We start from the raw sequence: 18,906 nt of genomic DNA, 5'->3' as shown, positions 1-18,906 counted from the left end.
TATCTTATTGGACAACTTCTAGTAGTCAACAGAAAAAGAGGGATTGGTCAGGGCCATCCTTCTCAGAGGGTTCCTGTCTGTTTGCAAGAGGAACATAAGGGGAACAAGAGACCAGGCAGAGCAACACCCACTTCTGCAGGGGGCAAGGGTCAGAAGCTGGTGCGATCCTCAGCCTGAGGGTCTATCCTCCTCAGACTTTCCACTCCTCACCCTCTCCTGAGACTTGCTGTGTTGCCTCTGAGAAACTGTGAGCCCTCTCCTATGGTTCTTGTACCAAGTGGAAGCCTACTGCAGTATGTCAGCCAGAGGTCTCCACATCAGCAATGGAAATGATGGCTGGAGGCCACAAAAACATCTCCAAATTGCTTCTAAGGCCACATGTTTTAGCTTCTCCAGGCAATGTAAAATTATGCTAATCAGTAATGAGGACTAAAATTCCTCTCCATGGATCACTGACTTGATGCGGTGAAGTCATCGAGTCATACAACATGGAAACAGACCCCTCAGTCCAACTGGTCCACATTGACCATGTTCCCAAATTAAACTCGTCCCACTTGCCTGTGTTTGGCCCATGTCCTTCCAAAACTATTGATGAACTTATCCAAATGTCTTTTAAATGTTGTAAGTACAGCTGCACTCACCACTTTCTCTGGCGGTTCATTCCACATATCAAGCACTCTCTGTGTAAAAAGCTGCCCCTCTTATCCTTCTTAACTCTTTCTCCACTCACCTTAAAATTATGATTCCTGAAGAAGGGCTTATGCCCGAAACGTCGATTCTCCTGTTCCCTGGATGCTGCCTGACCTGCTGCGCTTTTCCAGCAACACATTTTCAGCTCTGATCTCCAGCATCTACAGACCTCACTTTCTCCTTAAAATTATGCCCCCTAGTTTTGAATTTCCCCACCCTAGGGAAAAGATCCTTGCTATTTACCTTATGTATGACCCTCGTGATTTTATAAAACCTTAATAAGGTCACCCCTCAACCTCCAGTGAAATAAGTCCCAGCCTTTCCAGTCTATCTTTATATCTCAACATCTCCTGGCAACATGTTAGTAAATCTTTTTTGACATCTCTCCAATTTAATAATATCCTTCCTTGTGCATTCTGACACTACCTTGACCAATACTTAGGAAGCTCCTTGCTCCTGATAGAGCCCACCGCAACAGCAAGGTCAGGGAAAGTGCCACACCAATTACCTTCAAAGATTCCTCAAGGGCAAAGTAGGAAGACTATATATCTCACCAGCAGCAAAGTGATCCTGGTCATCATAGTATGATGCATCACTAAAATTTGGTCACCAATCCATTAAGATTGTATGGACATTGATAGCACATTTCTAAATGTCCTCAATTTAAACACAGTCTACCTGGGGCCAAATGTAGAGAACAACCAGTTGGCTAGTTTGCGATACACAGTATTGCCAACAACGTGGGTTCAATTCCCGCACTGGCTGAGATTACCATGCAGGGCTCTCCTTCTCAACCTGTCCACTTGTCTGAGACATGGTGACCCTCCAGTTAAATCATCACCAATTGTCTCTCTCTAATGAGAGAGCAGCCCTATGGTTCACTAGAACAATGGCAACTTTACCTTTTTCATGATGCAGTAACTGTTGCCATGGGACATGGCCTGTTGACCTGATGTAGTGACTTTTCTGCTGACTGTCATCATGGTGCAGGGAACAGTCATCATGGTGCAGTGACAGTTGTCATGGTGCAGGGACAGTCGTCATGGTGCAGTGGCTGTTGCTATGCTGCTGAAATATTCTTAGCCAGCGCCTAAAGATTTTGCATAAAGTCATCCTTAACATGTAGACACTGGCCTGCCAACATCCGTTAGCAGGTGTGAGCAACCTTGGGCTTTAGAACACTGACATGTACAGTTTATGATTTTGTAATCTTAATGATTTTGGCACTTGAAGATTGAATATTTTTGTATTTTTCAATAAAACATTATATGCAGTCTCAATCCACCTGAGAGCCGTGAGCGGACTCCTTGGTTAACATTATGAATACTTTTGCAATGTATAGACAAATGGCTCCTGGTATAGGCCCATTTCCAATCGCTACAATACGTAGACCTTATCAACCTTGGTTCAGCACCTCAGCTGAGTCAATACCAGAGAGATGAGCACATTATCAAAGCTGACGCTCCAATGCAATGCTGACAGAGTACTACACTGTTACAGAGATTCCAACTTTCAAAGGAAGTGTTCAGTCAAGTTTCTGTCTGCCCTCTCAGGTAAATCTCAACGGTTAGGGATGTTCAGACTGGTGCCATGACCAACATCACTAAATCAGTTTCTCAGTCATTCTCTCACTTGTGGGCTCTTGCTGTGCACAAATTAGCTGCCTGTTTCATGCATGATCCAGAGTATCTTTGCACCACAGCTGTCACACAACAGACACCCAGTCTGACAGAGAGTTTTGTCCCTGAGCCAAGGATTATCTTTAAAGTAACTCAAAGATTTGACTTCAACAAGCTCAATCATTGAGTAACAACGATTTAATAGGGATTGTCTTCTGTTACGCACTGTCATCCCGTAAATGTCTGTGATCTTTAGTGGCTTCTGTGGTCTAGTGTGGGTGAGGGTACCGTCTTGATCTAACAAAAAGACTATTGTAGAAAAAACAAGATGTAGTCTATTGCTTCTCTGCAACTATTTACAGGTGAAGGGCTCTACATTACTCCAAAGACTATTGCAGGGGTTCTCATGGTGCAGTCATTATTGCTCCTACCTTTGAGACAGAAGGTTCAAAGTCCTATTTGATCCTGAGGTGTGTCGTAACTTTCTCTGAATAGATTGATTAGGAAATATTAGAAAAACTGCCGAGCCTTCGGACTGGCTCTAACACGATTCCTCTTCAGTCTCTCACCAAGTCCTGATAACATCATCATAGCTGGTTCTGCTCATAGCTCTTGTCAAATATTAACCCTTCCAGGCAGTGTGCAACACTTTCCACAGGCTGAATTCATTCTTGGTGACTGGAAGGGAGATCGGAACACGAAGGACAGGAAGATGCAGTGGCACCTCCCATGCCGCTCCATTATTCTGAGAGAGTACGGCAGAATGTTAACTCTGTTGTTCTTAATGCACAAACATCTACCCAACTTTATTGTGAATGCTTCGATGGTTCTAAGTATCCACAGGTTTGTAGGGAAAGGGAACTCCAAGTTTCCGCAGCTCCTGAGCAGTAGCGCTATCATTGACAGACTTTGACTCCTCTATCCAATGAAACCATTTCTTTGCCTTTACTCTATTGAATCCATTTCTCACTTTTTAAAAAATCATTATTTCACAGAATGTGGGCAAGGCCAGCATTTGTTGCCATACCCCTAATTGTTACTATAATGTCGATTGCCAGGCCAGTTCAGGCATCAGTTCTGTTAAACACCTCGAGAAGATCAGCACACTGATGTAATACAGGATTAACTAATGCATCCTGTACCCATACTTTAACACACCAAGTCCTCCAGCACTGTTCTGGAGCATTTGCCCACTCCAAGGGCAGTATATCCTTCCTGAAGTGCCCAGAATTGAATGCATTTCTCCAGCAGAGGTCTGACCAAGTCTCTCGCCCCCTCAGCCATCAGGTCTTCCTTTCTCATTCCAAGATACAAAGAGTGAGACTTTTACCAAACCCCAAATCCAGACAGAGATTAGGGCCAGCCTCAACTCAATCTTGTCATCTTTACTTTGCTGCTAAAACATTAATTCAGAAGTGTCTACGCAAGTAATGCATCATAAAAGACGGGGTGAAATATGAAGTCATGTTTGAAAACCAAAATACTGTATCAGGTCCGTGTTGCAGAGAAATGTCTCATATCATGCCTCATATGTAATTGGGGGCATAACTTGTGGTTGGGAGATCATTCTATAAATTCAATGAGGTAACGGAAGCACTTGGTGAGAAGGTGGTAAACAGACCTGAACGAACTGCCACAAATTAACAACCTCATTCAGATCACTTCGAGAGCGGCAGATCCTGGTATTGGTTAGCTGGCCTTTCACTGGGAACCTCACTGGGGCAACAACTCAATGGGACCGATTTGCTCAGTTTGTTCTCAGTGTAGTTTCTGTTCATCCCAATCATTTCATGGTCCAAACAAGCACAAAGGAGAGAAAATGCATAAAAATTTTCCACAGGTCAAGCAGTAGTGGTGAGGAATCCAGCTCCCATTGAAAGGCATTCTATCCAAAACATTAACTCTATTTCTCTTTTACTAGTGATGCTGCCTGACCAACTCAGCATTTCCAGCACCTTCTGTCTCCACTGTAGGTTCGCAGCTTCCACAGTATTCTACGTTCTTTTTAATTATGATCTGGAGTTGTCAGTGGTGGACTGGGGTGTACAAAGTTAAAAATCACTCAACATCAGGTTATAGACCAACATGAAGGAGCGTGCTCCGAAAGCCAGTCCTTCCAAATTAACCTGTTGGATTATAGCTCGGTGTTGTGTGATTTTTAATCTTTTGAATAGCATTAAGAATGATTTGTTCCTCTGTCAAGCAGCATCTTGGCTTCACTGCAATGGACAATAATAGATAACTTTTTTTAGCACAGCAAACTTTGTTTTAACCAGCACCTTATGAACCCCAGCAGTCTTGATAAACCAGAAAAAATTATATACTGTCACATTTATTGTATTATCCCAAACTTCACAGGGTCCAAGTAGTCAGTTGAGGGTACATGTGAGAAGGCTCTCTGCTGTTAAATTTTATTTAAGGCAAAGTTGCATTACTATTTAAGTGAATTATACTGTAAATAAAGTACAACAGTGATGTGTACACCCCCTGCTTTACGTTTCTATTACTCAGTGTGTGCTTTTACATTGATTCTCTGGACCTATTGATCAACAAATATTTAATCAACCAGCACACTCCTGGTTCCATAGGTGCCAGTTAAAACAAATTTGCTGTATATACTTTTAAACAGACTGCCATTTACCTAGATTCCTCATGCTCGAGCCGTTTTGTTTGGAGTCTTTACTAACCAGCTGCTTTATCCAAAGGGTCGGTGCTGTAATTTCTGAAACAGATCAGATAAAGAATATCTTACATTCATCAAACAACATAGTTGTCCCTGAAACTCATTGTCCCCTTTTAAATCGCCTACCTTCAACATGTTTAAAAACTGATTCGCATTGTCTTACATCATAGTCATACCTCGCATATTTTCTCCCTTAGATCGGGTGAAGATAGAACTTCCTGGCATTTAACTACAAATTCACCCTCTGCATGTTGTCAATTTGATACTCCATTGGCTGTGTGAGGTGTGGAAGCCGAACACTAGCCCTATAGTACAGCCTTGTGCAATGTATGTGTGCTAGCATGACCCGATCTGCCCCGGGATGAGATTAGGATTGTGCATCCTTTCCTTGTTCGCTCAAGTGCTTCCAACATGTGGAAATGCCAGAGGGGAAACAAAGAGAGAAAAGGAATATTTTAAAAGGACTGAGGGAGACGGCATCTTATCGTCCTAAAAATACAAGTGGCTTTATTTTGATTAAAATGATCCTATAATTTTACTTAAAATGTAAGAAAACTGATCTTTTTTTAAAAGACGGATACTTTCCAAATGAAATGGCTATGGGCAGGTAGAGGTTTTTGGCATTGATTCCTCTCTTTTAGAAGAATACATTGCCTACAGAGGCCATTCAGCCCATCAAGTCTGACTGACCCAACCCGTCCACCTAGCCTGCACACCACTGAACACTATGGGCAACTTATCACAGCCAATCCACTTAACCTGCACATCTCTGGACTATGGGAGGAAACTGGAGCACCCGGGGAAAACCCATGCAACACAGGGAGAATGTGCAAACTCCACACAGACAGTCAACCAAGGCTGGAATCGAACCCAGCTCCCTAGTGCTGTGAGGTAGCACTGTTAACCACTGAGCCACCATACTGCCCCCTACGTCTACCATTTATTTAACCTAGTGCTCCTGTCTGGATAAAACCTCGGAAAGGCTTGACTGACATGTCTCCAAATCAAATGAACTGTCAATACCAACGAACACGGCTTGCAGTGAATAATGGTCACTTGGGTGTGGCCACCTGTGCAGGTGTGCGCCTGGCACTGGCTAGCAGCCATGATGTCACTGAGAGACGGAACAGATCCAGTGGGCCAAATGACCTGGTTCTGCTCCTGCGTCTTACGATCAGAACCAGGTTGTGGCAGTAAGCTGCCCAGTTAGGTGACCCCATTTGATCTTTCCGGAGTTGACTCCAATGACCTCAAAAGCCATTAGCCTGAATCAGGCACGCAGTTTCAACGGCTGAGCATAGAAAGTGCCTGTGTCCCCAAGCACAAGCTGACATCCTCCTAAGATGTTACAAATTGAGGGACAAACCATTGCAAGGACCTCATGAGGTACAAAACACTTATAGAATCATACAGTGCCAAAAGAGACCCTTCGGTCCAACCAGTCCATGCCGACCATAATCTCAAACTAAACTAGCCCCAGCTGCCCACACTTGACCCATACTCCTCCAGGGTAGGAGCTGCGGAAAAGCTTCAAGTGAATCAAACAACTATCCTCAAATAACACTGAGTAATTTCACCAAAAGCCCCCTCTCAATAACTGTGTAGATGCCATGGATTCCAAGATACAGCTATAACCATAATTCTCTTTGGGTTGCTAAATTATTCTACGGGACACCAGCTGGAATTCTTACTCTTGAATTGGACGTTTTATCCTGCACTAAGAGAATTCCACTCATGCACACATATCACAGTAAGATTTTGACTTCAGTAACATTATTATTATGCCTTCTTGGTCTATACTTAAAAACCACAGCTGCTTTATTTTTGTTCTTCCCGACAGACTATTGATTTGCACAGACCTCCCCTGAGCTGATCGCGAGCCAGCATACAGAATGGAGAAATGTTGAGACATCACACCGATTCGTGAAGTGAATGCCCAATTGTTTGTTTAGTCAGTGGTGAAACAAAATCTTGATGCTAAATTTTCAGCCTCCGGGTTTAATTTCACCATTGGTCCAGCGAAACAATGTGAATCTGGGAGTGGGGTGGGGAGAGAAGGTGAGGGGTGAAGGCTTCATGATTGGAAATATTGAAGACCAGTTTCTGATGCGGCCCTTTTGTCAACATGGTCACAGGTCAACAGAGGTGACTGACCATTGATCCTGAACTCAATACAAAACTCACAGCTCCACTCATTGTGGCTCAGTGGTTAGCACTGCTGCCTCACAGTGCTAGGGACCTGGGTTCAATTCCAACCTTGAGCAACTGTCTAGGTGAAGGTTGCATGCTTTTCTTGAGTCTGTGTGGGTTTCCTCCCACAGTCCAAAGATGTGCAAGTTTGATGAATTGGCTCTGTAGTATTCAGGGATGTGTAGTTTAGGTCGATTAGTCAGGGGTAAATGTACAGTGATAGGGGAATGGGTCTGGGTGGGTTACTCTTTGGAGGGTAGGTGTGGACTTGTTGGGCCAAATGGTCTGTTTCCACATCTAGGGAACCTATGAGTCTAGTATTAGGAAGAAGCACACAATATATCGCCATTTTCTAGATTTTTCCACACTTTGAAAATTATTGCTGTTAATTCTTTGTCAAGTGAGTTTGATTCACTCCATTCACTTTTGATATTTAGTTAGCTACAGGAAGTATTCATTCTGCAACAGTACAGGTATAAGGAAAATGCACTCATCCGAGGTATGGAATCCATTCAGATACAGGAGATACGTGGACCAGCTAATCTTTCCAGCTCTCTCACCAGAGAATAGGACTACCCGATTTCCCCTTTGCCTAATTCAGCTAGATCCACAGCTCACTGACTTAGATATTGGCTTGTCTCAGCAGTTATGCTGAGAAACTTTTATTCTTAAAATTATGTTTGTGCGTGTAGAATTTCTTTTGCTTGTGATCATTACTCCTATACACCCACTTCACTGGTCCCTCCATTATGTAATGGGCCTGGGACATATCAAGTTTTTTTTCTCTTATGTTCCAAAGGAGCACCGTTTTTTAAACTCATTCATGGTCACTGGTTGGGTCAGCAACTAACATCTCTCCTTAGTTGGTGGTGAGCTGCCTCTTGAGCTGCAGCAGTCCATGTTCTGTTTGAAAGGTGCTATTGAAGAAGGCTTGAAGAATTTCTCTGCTGCATCTTGGAGATGGTACATATTGCTGCTACTGATTATTGATGCTGTTGGGAGTGTATGTTTGTGAGCGTGAAGCCAGTGAAATGAGTTGTTTTGTCCTTGATGGTGTCAAGCTTCTCGAGTGTTGTTGGGGCTGCACCCATCCAGGCAAGTGGGGAGTATTCCATTACACTCCTGACTTCTGCCTTGGTGGACAGGCTTTGGGGAGTCAAGAGGTAAGTTATTCACCATGGTATTCCTAACCTCTGATCTGCTCTTGTAGTCACTGTGTTTATATGATGAGTCCAGTGTCAATGGTAATCCCTGGGACATTGATTGAGGGAGATTCAGCGATGCTAATGCCACTGAATTTCTAAGAGCAATAGTCACATTCTCTCATTGGAGAAGATCATTGCCTGGCATTTGTGTGTAATGTTACTTGTGACTGGAGATTGTCTAAGTCTTGCTGTTTTTGAACATGGACTGCTTCACTGTCTGAGCAGTCATGAATGTTTTTGAATACTGTACAATCGTCAGAGAATATCCCCAGTTCTTAGATGGTTGGACCTAGGAGACTCCACTGAGAAACTCCTGCAGAGATGTCTGGAGCTGAGATGACTGACCTCCCCACAACCATCTTCCTATGTGGCAGATATGACTCCAGCAAGGAGAGTTTTCCCCAGTTGATTCCAGTTTTGCCAGGGCTCCTTGATGTTAACACAAAATCGAATGCAGCTTTGATGTCAAGGGCTGTCACTCCCACCTCACCTTTGGAGTTCAACTGCGATGTCCATGTTTGAACCAAGGTTGGAATGAGGTCAGCAACTGAGGGGTCCTGGCAGAACCCAAACTCAGCATCAGCAGCTTGTTGTCAATAGAGTGATGCTTGTTCTAGAGTCATTGAGTCATACAGCACAGAAACTGACCCTTCGGTCTCACTCATCCATGTTGACCATGTTCCCAAACTAAACTAGTCCCTGCATTTGGCCGATATCTCTCTAAACCTTTCCTCTTCATGTATTTATTCAAATGTCTTAAATGTTGTAACTTTACCCGTATCTCCCACTTCCTCTGGCTGTTCATTCCACAAAAGAACCACCCTCTGTGTGAAAATGTTACCCCTCAGGTCCTTTTAACATCTTTCTCCACTCATCTTAAAAATATGCCCCCTTGGTTTGGACTCCCCCACCCTAGGGAAAAGACCCCTTGTCATTCATCTTACTTATGCCCCTCCTGATTTTATAAACCTCTATAAGGTCAACCCTCAAACCCCTACACTCCAATATAAAACGTTCTGGCCTATCCAATCCTCCAGTCCCTGCAACATCCAGATAAATTTTTCCCAAACCCTCTCCAGTTTAGTAATATCCTTCCTATAGCAGGGCAACCAGAACAGTGCCTGTTAGCATTGTTGATGACACCTTCCATCACTTAATTGATGACCGAGAGTAGACTGTAGGAGGAGTAATTGGGTGGATTGGATTTGTCTGCTTACTATGTACAGGGTGCATGTAGGCAATTTTCCAAATGGTCGGACAGATGCCAATGTTGTACCTGCACAGGAACTTGGCTAGGTGAACGGCATGTCCTGGAGTACAAGTCATCAGTACTGATCTGCTAGCAAGGTCCACATCCTTTGAAGCAACCACTACCTCCACCACTTCTTCAAAACGCATGAAGTGGACTGAATTGGCTGAACACTGTCATCTCTGATACAAGGGACATCAGGAGGAGGCAGAGATGGAGCATCCACTCGGCACTTCTGGCTGAAGATTGCTGCGAGTGTTACAGCCTTATCTTTTCCGCTGATGTTCTATGCTCTCTTTCATTGAGGATGGGGATATCTGTGGAGCTGCCTCCTCCAGTGAGTTGTTTAATTGTCCACTATCATTCACAACTGGATGTGGCAGGACTGCGGAGCTTAGATCTGATCTGCTGATTGTCGGAGCACTTAGCTCTGTCACTTGCTGCTTATGCTCTTTGGAATGCAAGTAGCCCTGTGTGGTGGCTCACCAGGTCGACACCTGATTTTTTAGGTACTCCTGGTGCTGCTCCTGGCATGCCCTCCTGCACTCTCTATTGAGCCAGGGTTGGTGTTCTGGCTTGACGGTAAAGGTTGAGTGGAGGAGAAGTTAGGCCACGTGGTTACAGATTGTGCTGGAGTACCATTCTGCTCCTGTTGATGGCCCTCAAAGTCTCATGGATGCCCAGATCTGAGTTGCCAAATCCATTTGAAGTCTGTCCCATTTAGCACGGTGATGGTGCGACACAACATGATGGAGGTTATTCTCAACGTGAAAGCAGGACTTTGTCTTCACAAGAACTGCAGGGTGGTCACTATTACCGACACTGTCATGGACAGATACATCTGGAGCCAGCAGCTTGGTAAGGATGAGGTCAAGTATGTTTTTCCCTTTTGTTTGTTCCCTCACTGGAGACCCAGTCCTTTAGGACCTGACCAGCTCCATCGTTAGTGCTGCTATTGAGCCACCCTTGCTGTGGACACTGAAACCCCCTGTCCAGAGTACAATCTGCACACTTGCCACCCTCAGTGATTCTTCCAAATGTTGTTCAACATGTTGGAGCACAGGTCCATCAGGCAAAGGGACAGTGATATACAGTGATCAAGTTTCCTTCCCCATGGTTGACCTGATACTTTAAGACATCATGAGGTCTAGAGTCAATGTCAAGGATTCTTCAGGCAACTCCTTCCTGACCAACACCATCTCTGCTCAGTCTGTCCTGATGTTGCTCTATTGGCTTTTCTCACGGCTCATTAAGTACCAGTACCATCCTTAAGTTACTTGAAATAGTAAATAAATCTTCTAATCATGCACAGAGTCTTTTCTCTCTTTCCATGGTGAAACTGAAGGTCCTTATTTTCATGGGCTATTCATTTGCATTTGTAGTACACAAGGCTTTGTAAGGGTTACTCTCATACAGTCTACTATCACTTGAAGAAAATACGACAGAAAATTCTGAAAATATTCAGCAGGTCTGGTGTGAAATACATAGAACATAACAAAAAATGGTTTACATCCTTTCCCCAGACCTGAGAATGTTAATACTCCATAGATGCTACCACACCTGCTGAATGTATCTGATATATTCTGTCTTTATTTCAAATTTGCAGCATCCCAATTATTTTGCCTTTCTATGTTTTTGTTTGAAGAAAGATGCATGGTGATTTTCCATTCTTGGGCTACTAACAACCATAATACTTGGAGAATTCTTTCAAGTTAATGATTATCACACTAGCTTCTCAAACACATCCTTGACACAAACAATTAAATCAAACTTGGATGTTTCTTTTCACAACCCTCCCTCAGACTGCAACCCAATAGCTGGTGGGAAAATAAACGGGAGTCTTCAAGTAACCAACCTACCCTCCCTCACCCTTCACACCAAAAATACAAGATGATAAAAGATGATTTGAAATGGACTCACCGTCTCCGTCAAACACTGGCTGGGTTTCAGCGGTTGGGGTCGGCTTCGATACGTCTTCTGAATTTAGCGTTAGAAAGAATTGAAAAGAAACTACCATTATTGAGGTAAATACTATCTACTCTCCAGCAGTATTGAATGATGGGATTTGCACATGGCCCGGCCACTTGAGGAACAAAAATGGAAAGTAAAGAAAGATAGCTCACAGCGCGCAGAGAGTCAGGACAGAGAAGCACCTCAGGAAAGACATGTAATGCAAAGTGAAACACTCACCTCCAGTCACTCATGACTGTTGATACATGGAAGCAAACACAGAACATGCAATATCCAGAATAGAGATTAAAAATACATGAAAACAGCACCTTACCATGTCATGCTAGTAAGGAATCAAAACTAACCCCCTCCCTGAAAAAAAACTCAGACAGCCACCGTGAGGGCACATTAGAATTTGAAGGGAACACATTTTTGAATTTTGTAATTATTTCTTTTTTTATAGCCAACAATATTTGTAATGTGCATAAAAATTCTGAACGTGTACTTTGCCCTGAATTTGGATGCAAACTTCTGAAGTGTAAGTTCCATTCTATTGACCAATGACCATTCTCAGTACTTTAGTCAGATTTTGAGAGTTGTTAAAATGTACTGGGTCCTTGGGGGCAATGGTTTCATTCTCATAGATTTGGCCAGCAAGGGTGCCCTCAGTTAAAAGTCCCTCAATGATTTACTTACAGGCTCACTGGCTCCAGGGATACTTTACCGTACCATGGTTATAATCCAGGTGCTCTGCTCCAACAAAGTAAGGGTTCTATCCGTACATTGTGGTATTCTTGGGGTCTAAAAACTATGTTAATCCCAGTTGGGAGTCACTTTGTTTCCACATGTTGGGACAGAGAAGTCATACCTAGGTTTCCACACATGAGGCTGCTGACACAAAATTCCAGATGGCCAAATCATTCATTTTGTTTCAATTTTGGTTTATTAATAATAAAAATACTGGAGATGGTGGGAAGAAAAGACCGTTTATCTATCCAGGGTGGTTGGGCGCAGAAGATCATTTGAGGAATGTTCCAGGAAGGTGTCTAACCAGAGATGCTGACCCTGACTGAGCGGATTGCCTGATGAGGAAAGGCCAGACAGGCTAGGCCTGTAACCTCTGGAGTTTAGAAAAGTCAGAGGTGACTTAATTGAAGTGTATACGATCTTGAGGTGACTTGACCAGGTGGATGGGGAAAAGATATTTCCTCTTGTGGAAGAATCCAGAACCAGGGGTCATAGTTCAAAAGTAAAGGCTGACCCATTTATGAGGAAATACTTTTTCTTCTCAGAGAGTGAGTGTCTTAAAATTCCTTTCCTCAAAAGGCAGTGTGGACACAGAATCTTTAAGGCAGAGGTGGCTAGATTCTTGATTACAGATGGGAATCAAAGATTATCAGGGGTATGCAGGAAAGTAGAGTTAAGATTAAAGTCAAACAACCATTATCTTCCAGAATGACAGAGCAAAGCTGGATAGCCTGCTTGTGTTCCTTGCTCGTATGTTCTAGTCATCAGCAATGGCAATAACACTCACCATCTCCAAGGCACAAGTCAGGAGTCTGGTGGAATGCTGTCCACTTCTGCGGATGGGTGCAGCTCCAACAACATTCAAGAAGTTCAAACCCCTCCAGGTCAAAAGAGCCTATATATCACACTCCATAAACTACCTTCAACATTTACTCCCTTCACCACCATAACTGCAGCAGTGTGTATGATCTACAAGATGCACTGTGACCACACTCCTTCCCAGTCCATGACCTCTACCACCCAGAAGGTCAAAAGCAGCAGTTGCATGGGGACATCACCACCTGCAGGATCCCCCCCTAACCCACACATCATCCTGATTTGAAATTATAATCACCCATCTTTCACTATACGTGTGTTGAATTCCTGCAACTGTCTCTAGACAGTACAATGGGCGTACCTATATCGGAAGGACGGCAGTGATTCAAGAAGATAGCTGACCACCACCTTCTCAAAGGAAATTAGGGATGGACAACAAATACTGGCCCAGCCAGTGATACCTACATGAAAGGAAGGGCAAAGAAAAACACAGTAAGGGAGGATTGTCCATGTGGTGGATTTTGGAGCGAGAGCTAGATCAGGGTCAGCTGTGTTAGCTTTCAAAAGACACCAACATGAAGAATGGATGCATGACTGCTGAACTAAAATGTCATTGCAACATTAGGATCAGAGTGGTCAGGATTGAGGGGAGAACCTAGAGCAAAAATAAAAGGAGGAACAAATGTTGAGTTTTTGTTTTTAAAAAAGGCAATTGCCAAGCTAACCAGGAAGGGGCAACAAAATGCTACCTCTCCAGCCCACATCCAATCATAAAAATTAAAAATGGCTGAAACACAAAAGATCACATGATTGAGGATTCAATGAGATGGAGAAAGTGAGGACTGCAGATGCTGGAGATCAGAGCTTAAAAATGTGTTGCTGGAAAAGCGCAGCAGGTCAGGCAGCATCAAAGGAACAGGAGAATCGACGTTTTGCAGTTTCCTGAAGAAGGGCTTATGCCCAAAACGTCGATTCTCCTGTTCCTTTGATGCTGCCTGACCTGCTGCACTTTTCAATGAGATGGAGTCTTACCATGGGCAGTGGGAGTGAAAGGGCAACTTATTCCATCCCTCCCAGTTTTTATTGACTTCAATGACTGAGTTCACTATCGTGGGTGTTGCCCCTCTGATTTTGTCCACCATAGCTCTGCAGTTCAATTGGCATCATGAGTTTCTCATATCCTTTGAACATCTGGCCCCTTCACAATATGCTGATCATTATCTCATCAATCAGCCAGGGATAGCATTCCCATTCTTGCCCTATTCATGGCTGGGATCTGAGGGGCAGTTCACATGGGCCATTCACAATATAAGAGAGTCCTATGTGACACCATATAATGCACACAACCCAGAGAGTTCACATCTCCAAACCCACTGCATTCGGCCTGATCATATTCATTCTTTTTATGTGTAAATTATATGGGTACCTTCAGCATACATTTTCTTGCCCCTCTTGAAAACTGTTAAGATGAATTGACTCATATTGGTAGGCAGTGGTGCCCACTAAATGAAATGCTTATAAAAGTGTCAATTCTGAAGACGTCCCGGTATGGAATGTTGTATTTATGTTAAACTGATTTACCTTAATCAGGATGGTCTATGCTAGAGAGGCTTTGATTTGGCACCCAAGCTACACTGTGGTAAGGTTAGAGGTCTTGGAAGGGATATGTTACTGACATAGTTGGAAGCAAGTCTGACACAAATTTGACTTTGGCAATGCTGGGCAAGGACTGAAAGACCCTATCATCCTGAAGATAGAAAAGTGGAATTTATCCTGGGCACGCAAACTTGACATTGGTGACTGGGCTGCTCATCCTATGCAGGGAGTGAAACTTTAAAATCAGTTGTGTTTGTGCGTACAAGATCTATAATTCCTCCCAGGAATTATTGGAGCAAGAGAACCCAGATATCAAATATAAAGCAAAGGGGCAGGACCTGCTGAGTGAAAGGATGGTGTCATGTGACCAATGCTGAATGGATAGCTGAACTCTCCACTTTGATTTTAGACACCTCTAGTCAGACAAAAGCTGTAGGTTTTTTATGACTAAGATCATTAACTGTACTGCACTTTTTAACAAAAGGAATTTAATATCCAATGAAAATAATGTTTTGAATTCCATCCAACGCATGATTTGACATTTTTAATGTCATGGGGAGTAGAGTGACCCTCTTTTAAAATGAGGGGTGCTGCTGACTGAGTTAGGTGTCCTCAGTTGCCATGGTAATGGTGACCCTTTCTTTTTGTGGAAGCTTGTAAACTGCAATAACACGTTAGGAACTCGTAACCTTAGCAAGATGGGGGAGTTCAAACTGCAGGCGAAAACATATTAGGAAACTGGGCAACTCATCTAAACACACCGGCAGCCATTATCAACATATCATCTGCAGTGAGGCAAGCAATGATTTGTGTTAGGAGGCACATGCCCATAAGCTAAAGAAAAGCAGATTCACAGTCAAAAAGCGAAAGGTCAGAAATCTCCGTGTACAAATCAGAGAGGACAGGCAACTTAAAACACATAAAATACTCCAGGGGCACTTCAATAATCATTTCCATATACAACCAGTATTTTCACCCATTTAAATGCAATTAAAAGACAACAATAAGGAGTGTAAAAGGGTCAGAAAATTGGAGTCCATTACCAGTTTACACTACTCACAAAGAGACACTTTCCATTTTACTTAAAGTGAACTCTATTTTAGAATGTAGAATCATACTTTTTTTTGGCACGGCTGAGTGTTTCCAGACCTTAAGAAACATGCTGTTGGTTGGCAAGCTGCTAAGAGAAATGTAGCACTCAATCGGTTAAAAACACAAGTCCTAAATGGCCATTTGCAAAACATAAAGCAGGCAGTAACTTTTGTTTAGCATCTCACCCAGCAACATTTTGCTTTTCCCTACAACATTTACAGGATGTCAAACAAATACCAATCAGCACCTCGACATACGTGAGTCCAGTGACAGTCAGAAATCTCCAAGCACGGTCGAAGATGCTGGTCCAAAACATGTCACGTTCATGGTAATGGCTGTGGACTGAGTACCTCAGTGACCCTGGCTGAGGAAAATGTGTGAAGACAGTCTGGTCAAGTTTCCTAGTCCTGGTGACCAATCAGAAGCTGGAAGGAGCATATGAGTCAATGTTGGGTGAGCACCATTTTGGACTCTGATATTTGTCATAGTTGAACAGGCTGTTAACAAGTGAGACTCATACACAGCTGTGATGCTTGCAGGAATGATCCCGGGGGGATGAAGGGTTTGTCATGTGAGGAGCAGTTCAGATTCTGGATCTGTACTCAGTGCAGTTTAGAAGAATTAGGAGGACAATAGTCTATAGGTGCAGGAGTAGGCCATTCGGGCCTTCGATCCAGCACCACCATTTATTATGATCATGGCTGATCATCCATAATCAGTATCCTGTTCCTGTCTTATCCCCATAACCCTTGATTCCACTATCTTTAAGAACTCTATCCATCTCTTACTTGAAAGTAACCAGAGACTTGGCCTCCACTGCCTTCTGGGGCAGAGCATTCCTTTTATCCACCACTCTCTGGGTGAAGAAGTTTCTCCTCAACTCTATTCTAAATGACCTACCCCTTATTTTTAAACTGTGTCCTCTGGTTCTGGACTCACCCATCAGCGGAAACATGCTTCCTGCCTCCAGAGTGGCAGAGGAATCTCATTGAAACTTACAGAAGACTTACAGGAGACCTAGAAAGAGTAGACATGGAGAAGATCTCTCTACTAGTAGGAGAGATTAGGATCTGATGGCCCAGTCTCAGAGTGAAGGGACGACCCTTCAGAATTGAGATGAGGAGGAATTTATTCAGCCAGAGTCAATCTGTGGAACTCATTGTCACAGAAGGCTTTGGAGGCCAAGTCATTGAATGTATCTATGACGGAGATAGATAGGTTCTTGATTAGTTAGGGAATCAAAGGATTCTGAGAAAAGGCAAGAGAATGGGATTGAGAAGTGTATCAACCATGTTCAAAGGTGGAGTAGACTCGATGAGCAGAATGACCTATTTCTTACCTATATGTTATTGTCTCATGATGCCTAAAATACATCTGTCTTGGGACCAATTCTGTGCTGGCTTTTGAATTTGCACAGATTTGGGATTACCGTTATCTAACAAACCGAAACATTGTGTGAACCCACAAAAGATTCCTGGTCTGTGATCGAACCCACCAGATTCAAATGAGTCAGACCATAAAAGGCTTGGCCCCAGAACAACCGTTGCGTGCTGGTACTTAAGGCACGTGTACAAACAGACAGGGTAAACTCTGTACATGTTGTGTAATGCCCACAGGGAGAAATAGCAGTCCGATATAAGCTGTCCCTGTACAAGGAATGGTCCTTTCACTAAATACCAGAGGACTGCTGGAATCTGGGAATCAGACCCTTCAGGAGAGGTGGAGAGGCCAAATAAGCAAACAAATAGAAATTGATGTGTCTTTTCCTCTCTTCTGTTCCTGTTCCTGATTACAAAGAGATGTCAGCTGACCAAGAGCCAACCAAAGCCCCTTCCTCCCCACACCTCAAATGAGGGCCAGTGGGGGCCATCTCTGCATTTTAGTAGGCCACGGAAACTCAACAGTAGCCAAGCTGGCCTGAAGGTAATTCTTGGATGTGCTTCACCAAGTCATTGGAACTGCACTTGCTCCTGCTGTCTGCAGATGTCTCAAAAATGGCATGGTCAACAGCCTTGCCTCGGGATGGTGCAGCACAGTTAGCTTTCCTTCATCCCAAAGGGTGGGGAAAAGGGGGCTTCCTCAACAGAGGGGAAAGACTCAGGCCATAACGAACGGAGATAAAGCCAATTTAAATGAAATTTGAGAATCCAGAACTCCTGTCTATGTGAGTGCTATGGCTTTATCGATGGCCTACTTTCCCTTCACTTGTGGCCCTCAGTGAATCTGCCTCTTTGTAAGACTCTGGGCCTATCCAGGGTAGGCTTCTCAAGAGCTGCAGTGCAGTTGTGTCCCCTCTCCATATCTAGGGAAAGAAAGGAGGGAAAAGCCAGGCTTCCAAAGTAAGCTTAGCATTTCCTTCCTGTACCTGAAGGAGAAGATTCTAGCCTTTAGTAGAGAACCGGCTAGACAGTTTATTTGCAATGGGAAGCTCAATGAAATGAGGCCAAGCCCAGCCATTGCTAGGTTAGACCATTCACAGCAGTAGCCCTCAGACACGAAGGGGTCAAAGTTCAGCTTCAATCGCAGCCTTCAAAGCACTAATGTCTGGATATCAGTGCTCCCCCCAATTACCGCAGCTTCTAAGCAACCACTTAGGAAATAGGATCAGGCCATTCGGCCCCTTGAGTCAGCTTCTCGGCAATCTCATTTGAAAAGGATTAAGGATTCTTGTTCCTCACCACCTGATGCAAGGCGAGGGATTGAAAAAAAAGACAGCACTCGGTGTGCTCTGCTCAATGATAAAGGAGCTTGGTTAACAGCATGCAGCTTGTGGCGATCAGTCACGTCAGGGATTATCAGTTTAGCTCGGCACTTCCCAGCAGGCAGATGGATGAGGGCTGACACACCACTGACTGTGGGTTGACCCCAGTCAAATCCAAGAGCACAGACTTTCACAGGGAAGCACTTGAAAAGCAATCTACAAAACAGTTCCACTGTAGTTTTATTAAGGCTGTTATGCCTTAACTGAACTTAGCCTCAGAGAAAGGGGGAGTGCTGACTTTATGTGATGGTATCTCCAGTGAAATCAATGGAGGGTTGTAGAGAAGCCTGCCAACTATCGTCTCTTTT

The 18,906-nt window shown here is 43.7% G+C and overlaps 1 protein-coding gene and 1 long non-coding RNA gene across 5 annotated transcripts in view; one reads left to right on the top strand and one right to left on the bottom strand.

The window, feature by feature from the left end:
* smoc1 (SPARC related modular calcium binding 1) overlaps positions 1 to 18,906 on the bottom strand; it is a 246,871-nt gene that overhangs the window by 171,028 nt on the left and 56,937 nt on the right. For 3 of the 4 annotated variants that reach the window (XM_087990075.1, XM_087990076.1, XM_087990078.1), the window contains 2 exons: positions 11,557 to 11,613; positions 4,951 to 5,031 (listed from right to left, as the gene is read on the bottom strand). In XM_087990075.1, the coding sequence (XP_087846201.1) occupies positions 4,951 to 5,031; positions 11,557 to 11,613 (138 nt within the window). Of the gene's footprint in view, positions 1 to 4,950; positions 5,032 to 11,556; positions 11,647 to 18,906 lie in introns of all 4 variants that reach the window. The other variant, XM_087990077.1, reaches the window with a different exon arrangement.
* LOC148149434 (uncharacterized) overlaps positions 1 to 18,906 on the top strand; it is a 65,014-nt gene that overhangs the window by 21,445 nt on the left and 24,663 nt on the right. The window lies entirely within an intron of this gene.

Source organism: Chiloscyllium plagiosum, unplaced genomic scaffold (assembly GCF_037043375.1).
Source record: "Chiloscyllium plagiosum isolate Xiang-an unplaced genomic scaffold, Cpla_swu_hap1 HiC_scaffold_8, whole genome shotgun sequence".
Classification (NCBI taxonomy): Eukaryota; Metazoa; Chordata; class Chondrichthyes; order Orectolobiformes; family Hemiscylliidae; genus Chiloscyllium; species Chiloscyllium plagiosum.
Note: the sequence above shows the minus strand (reverse complement) of the source record. Positions and strands in the feature narration are given on the sequence as shown.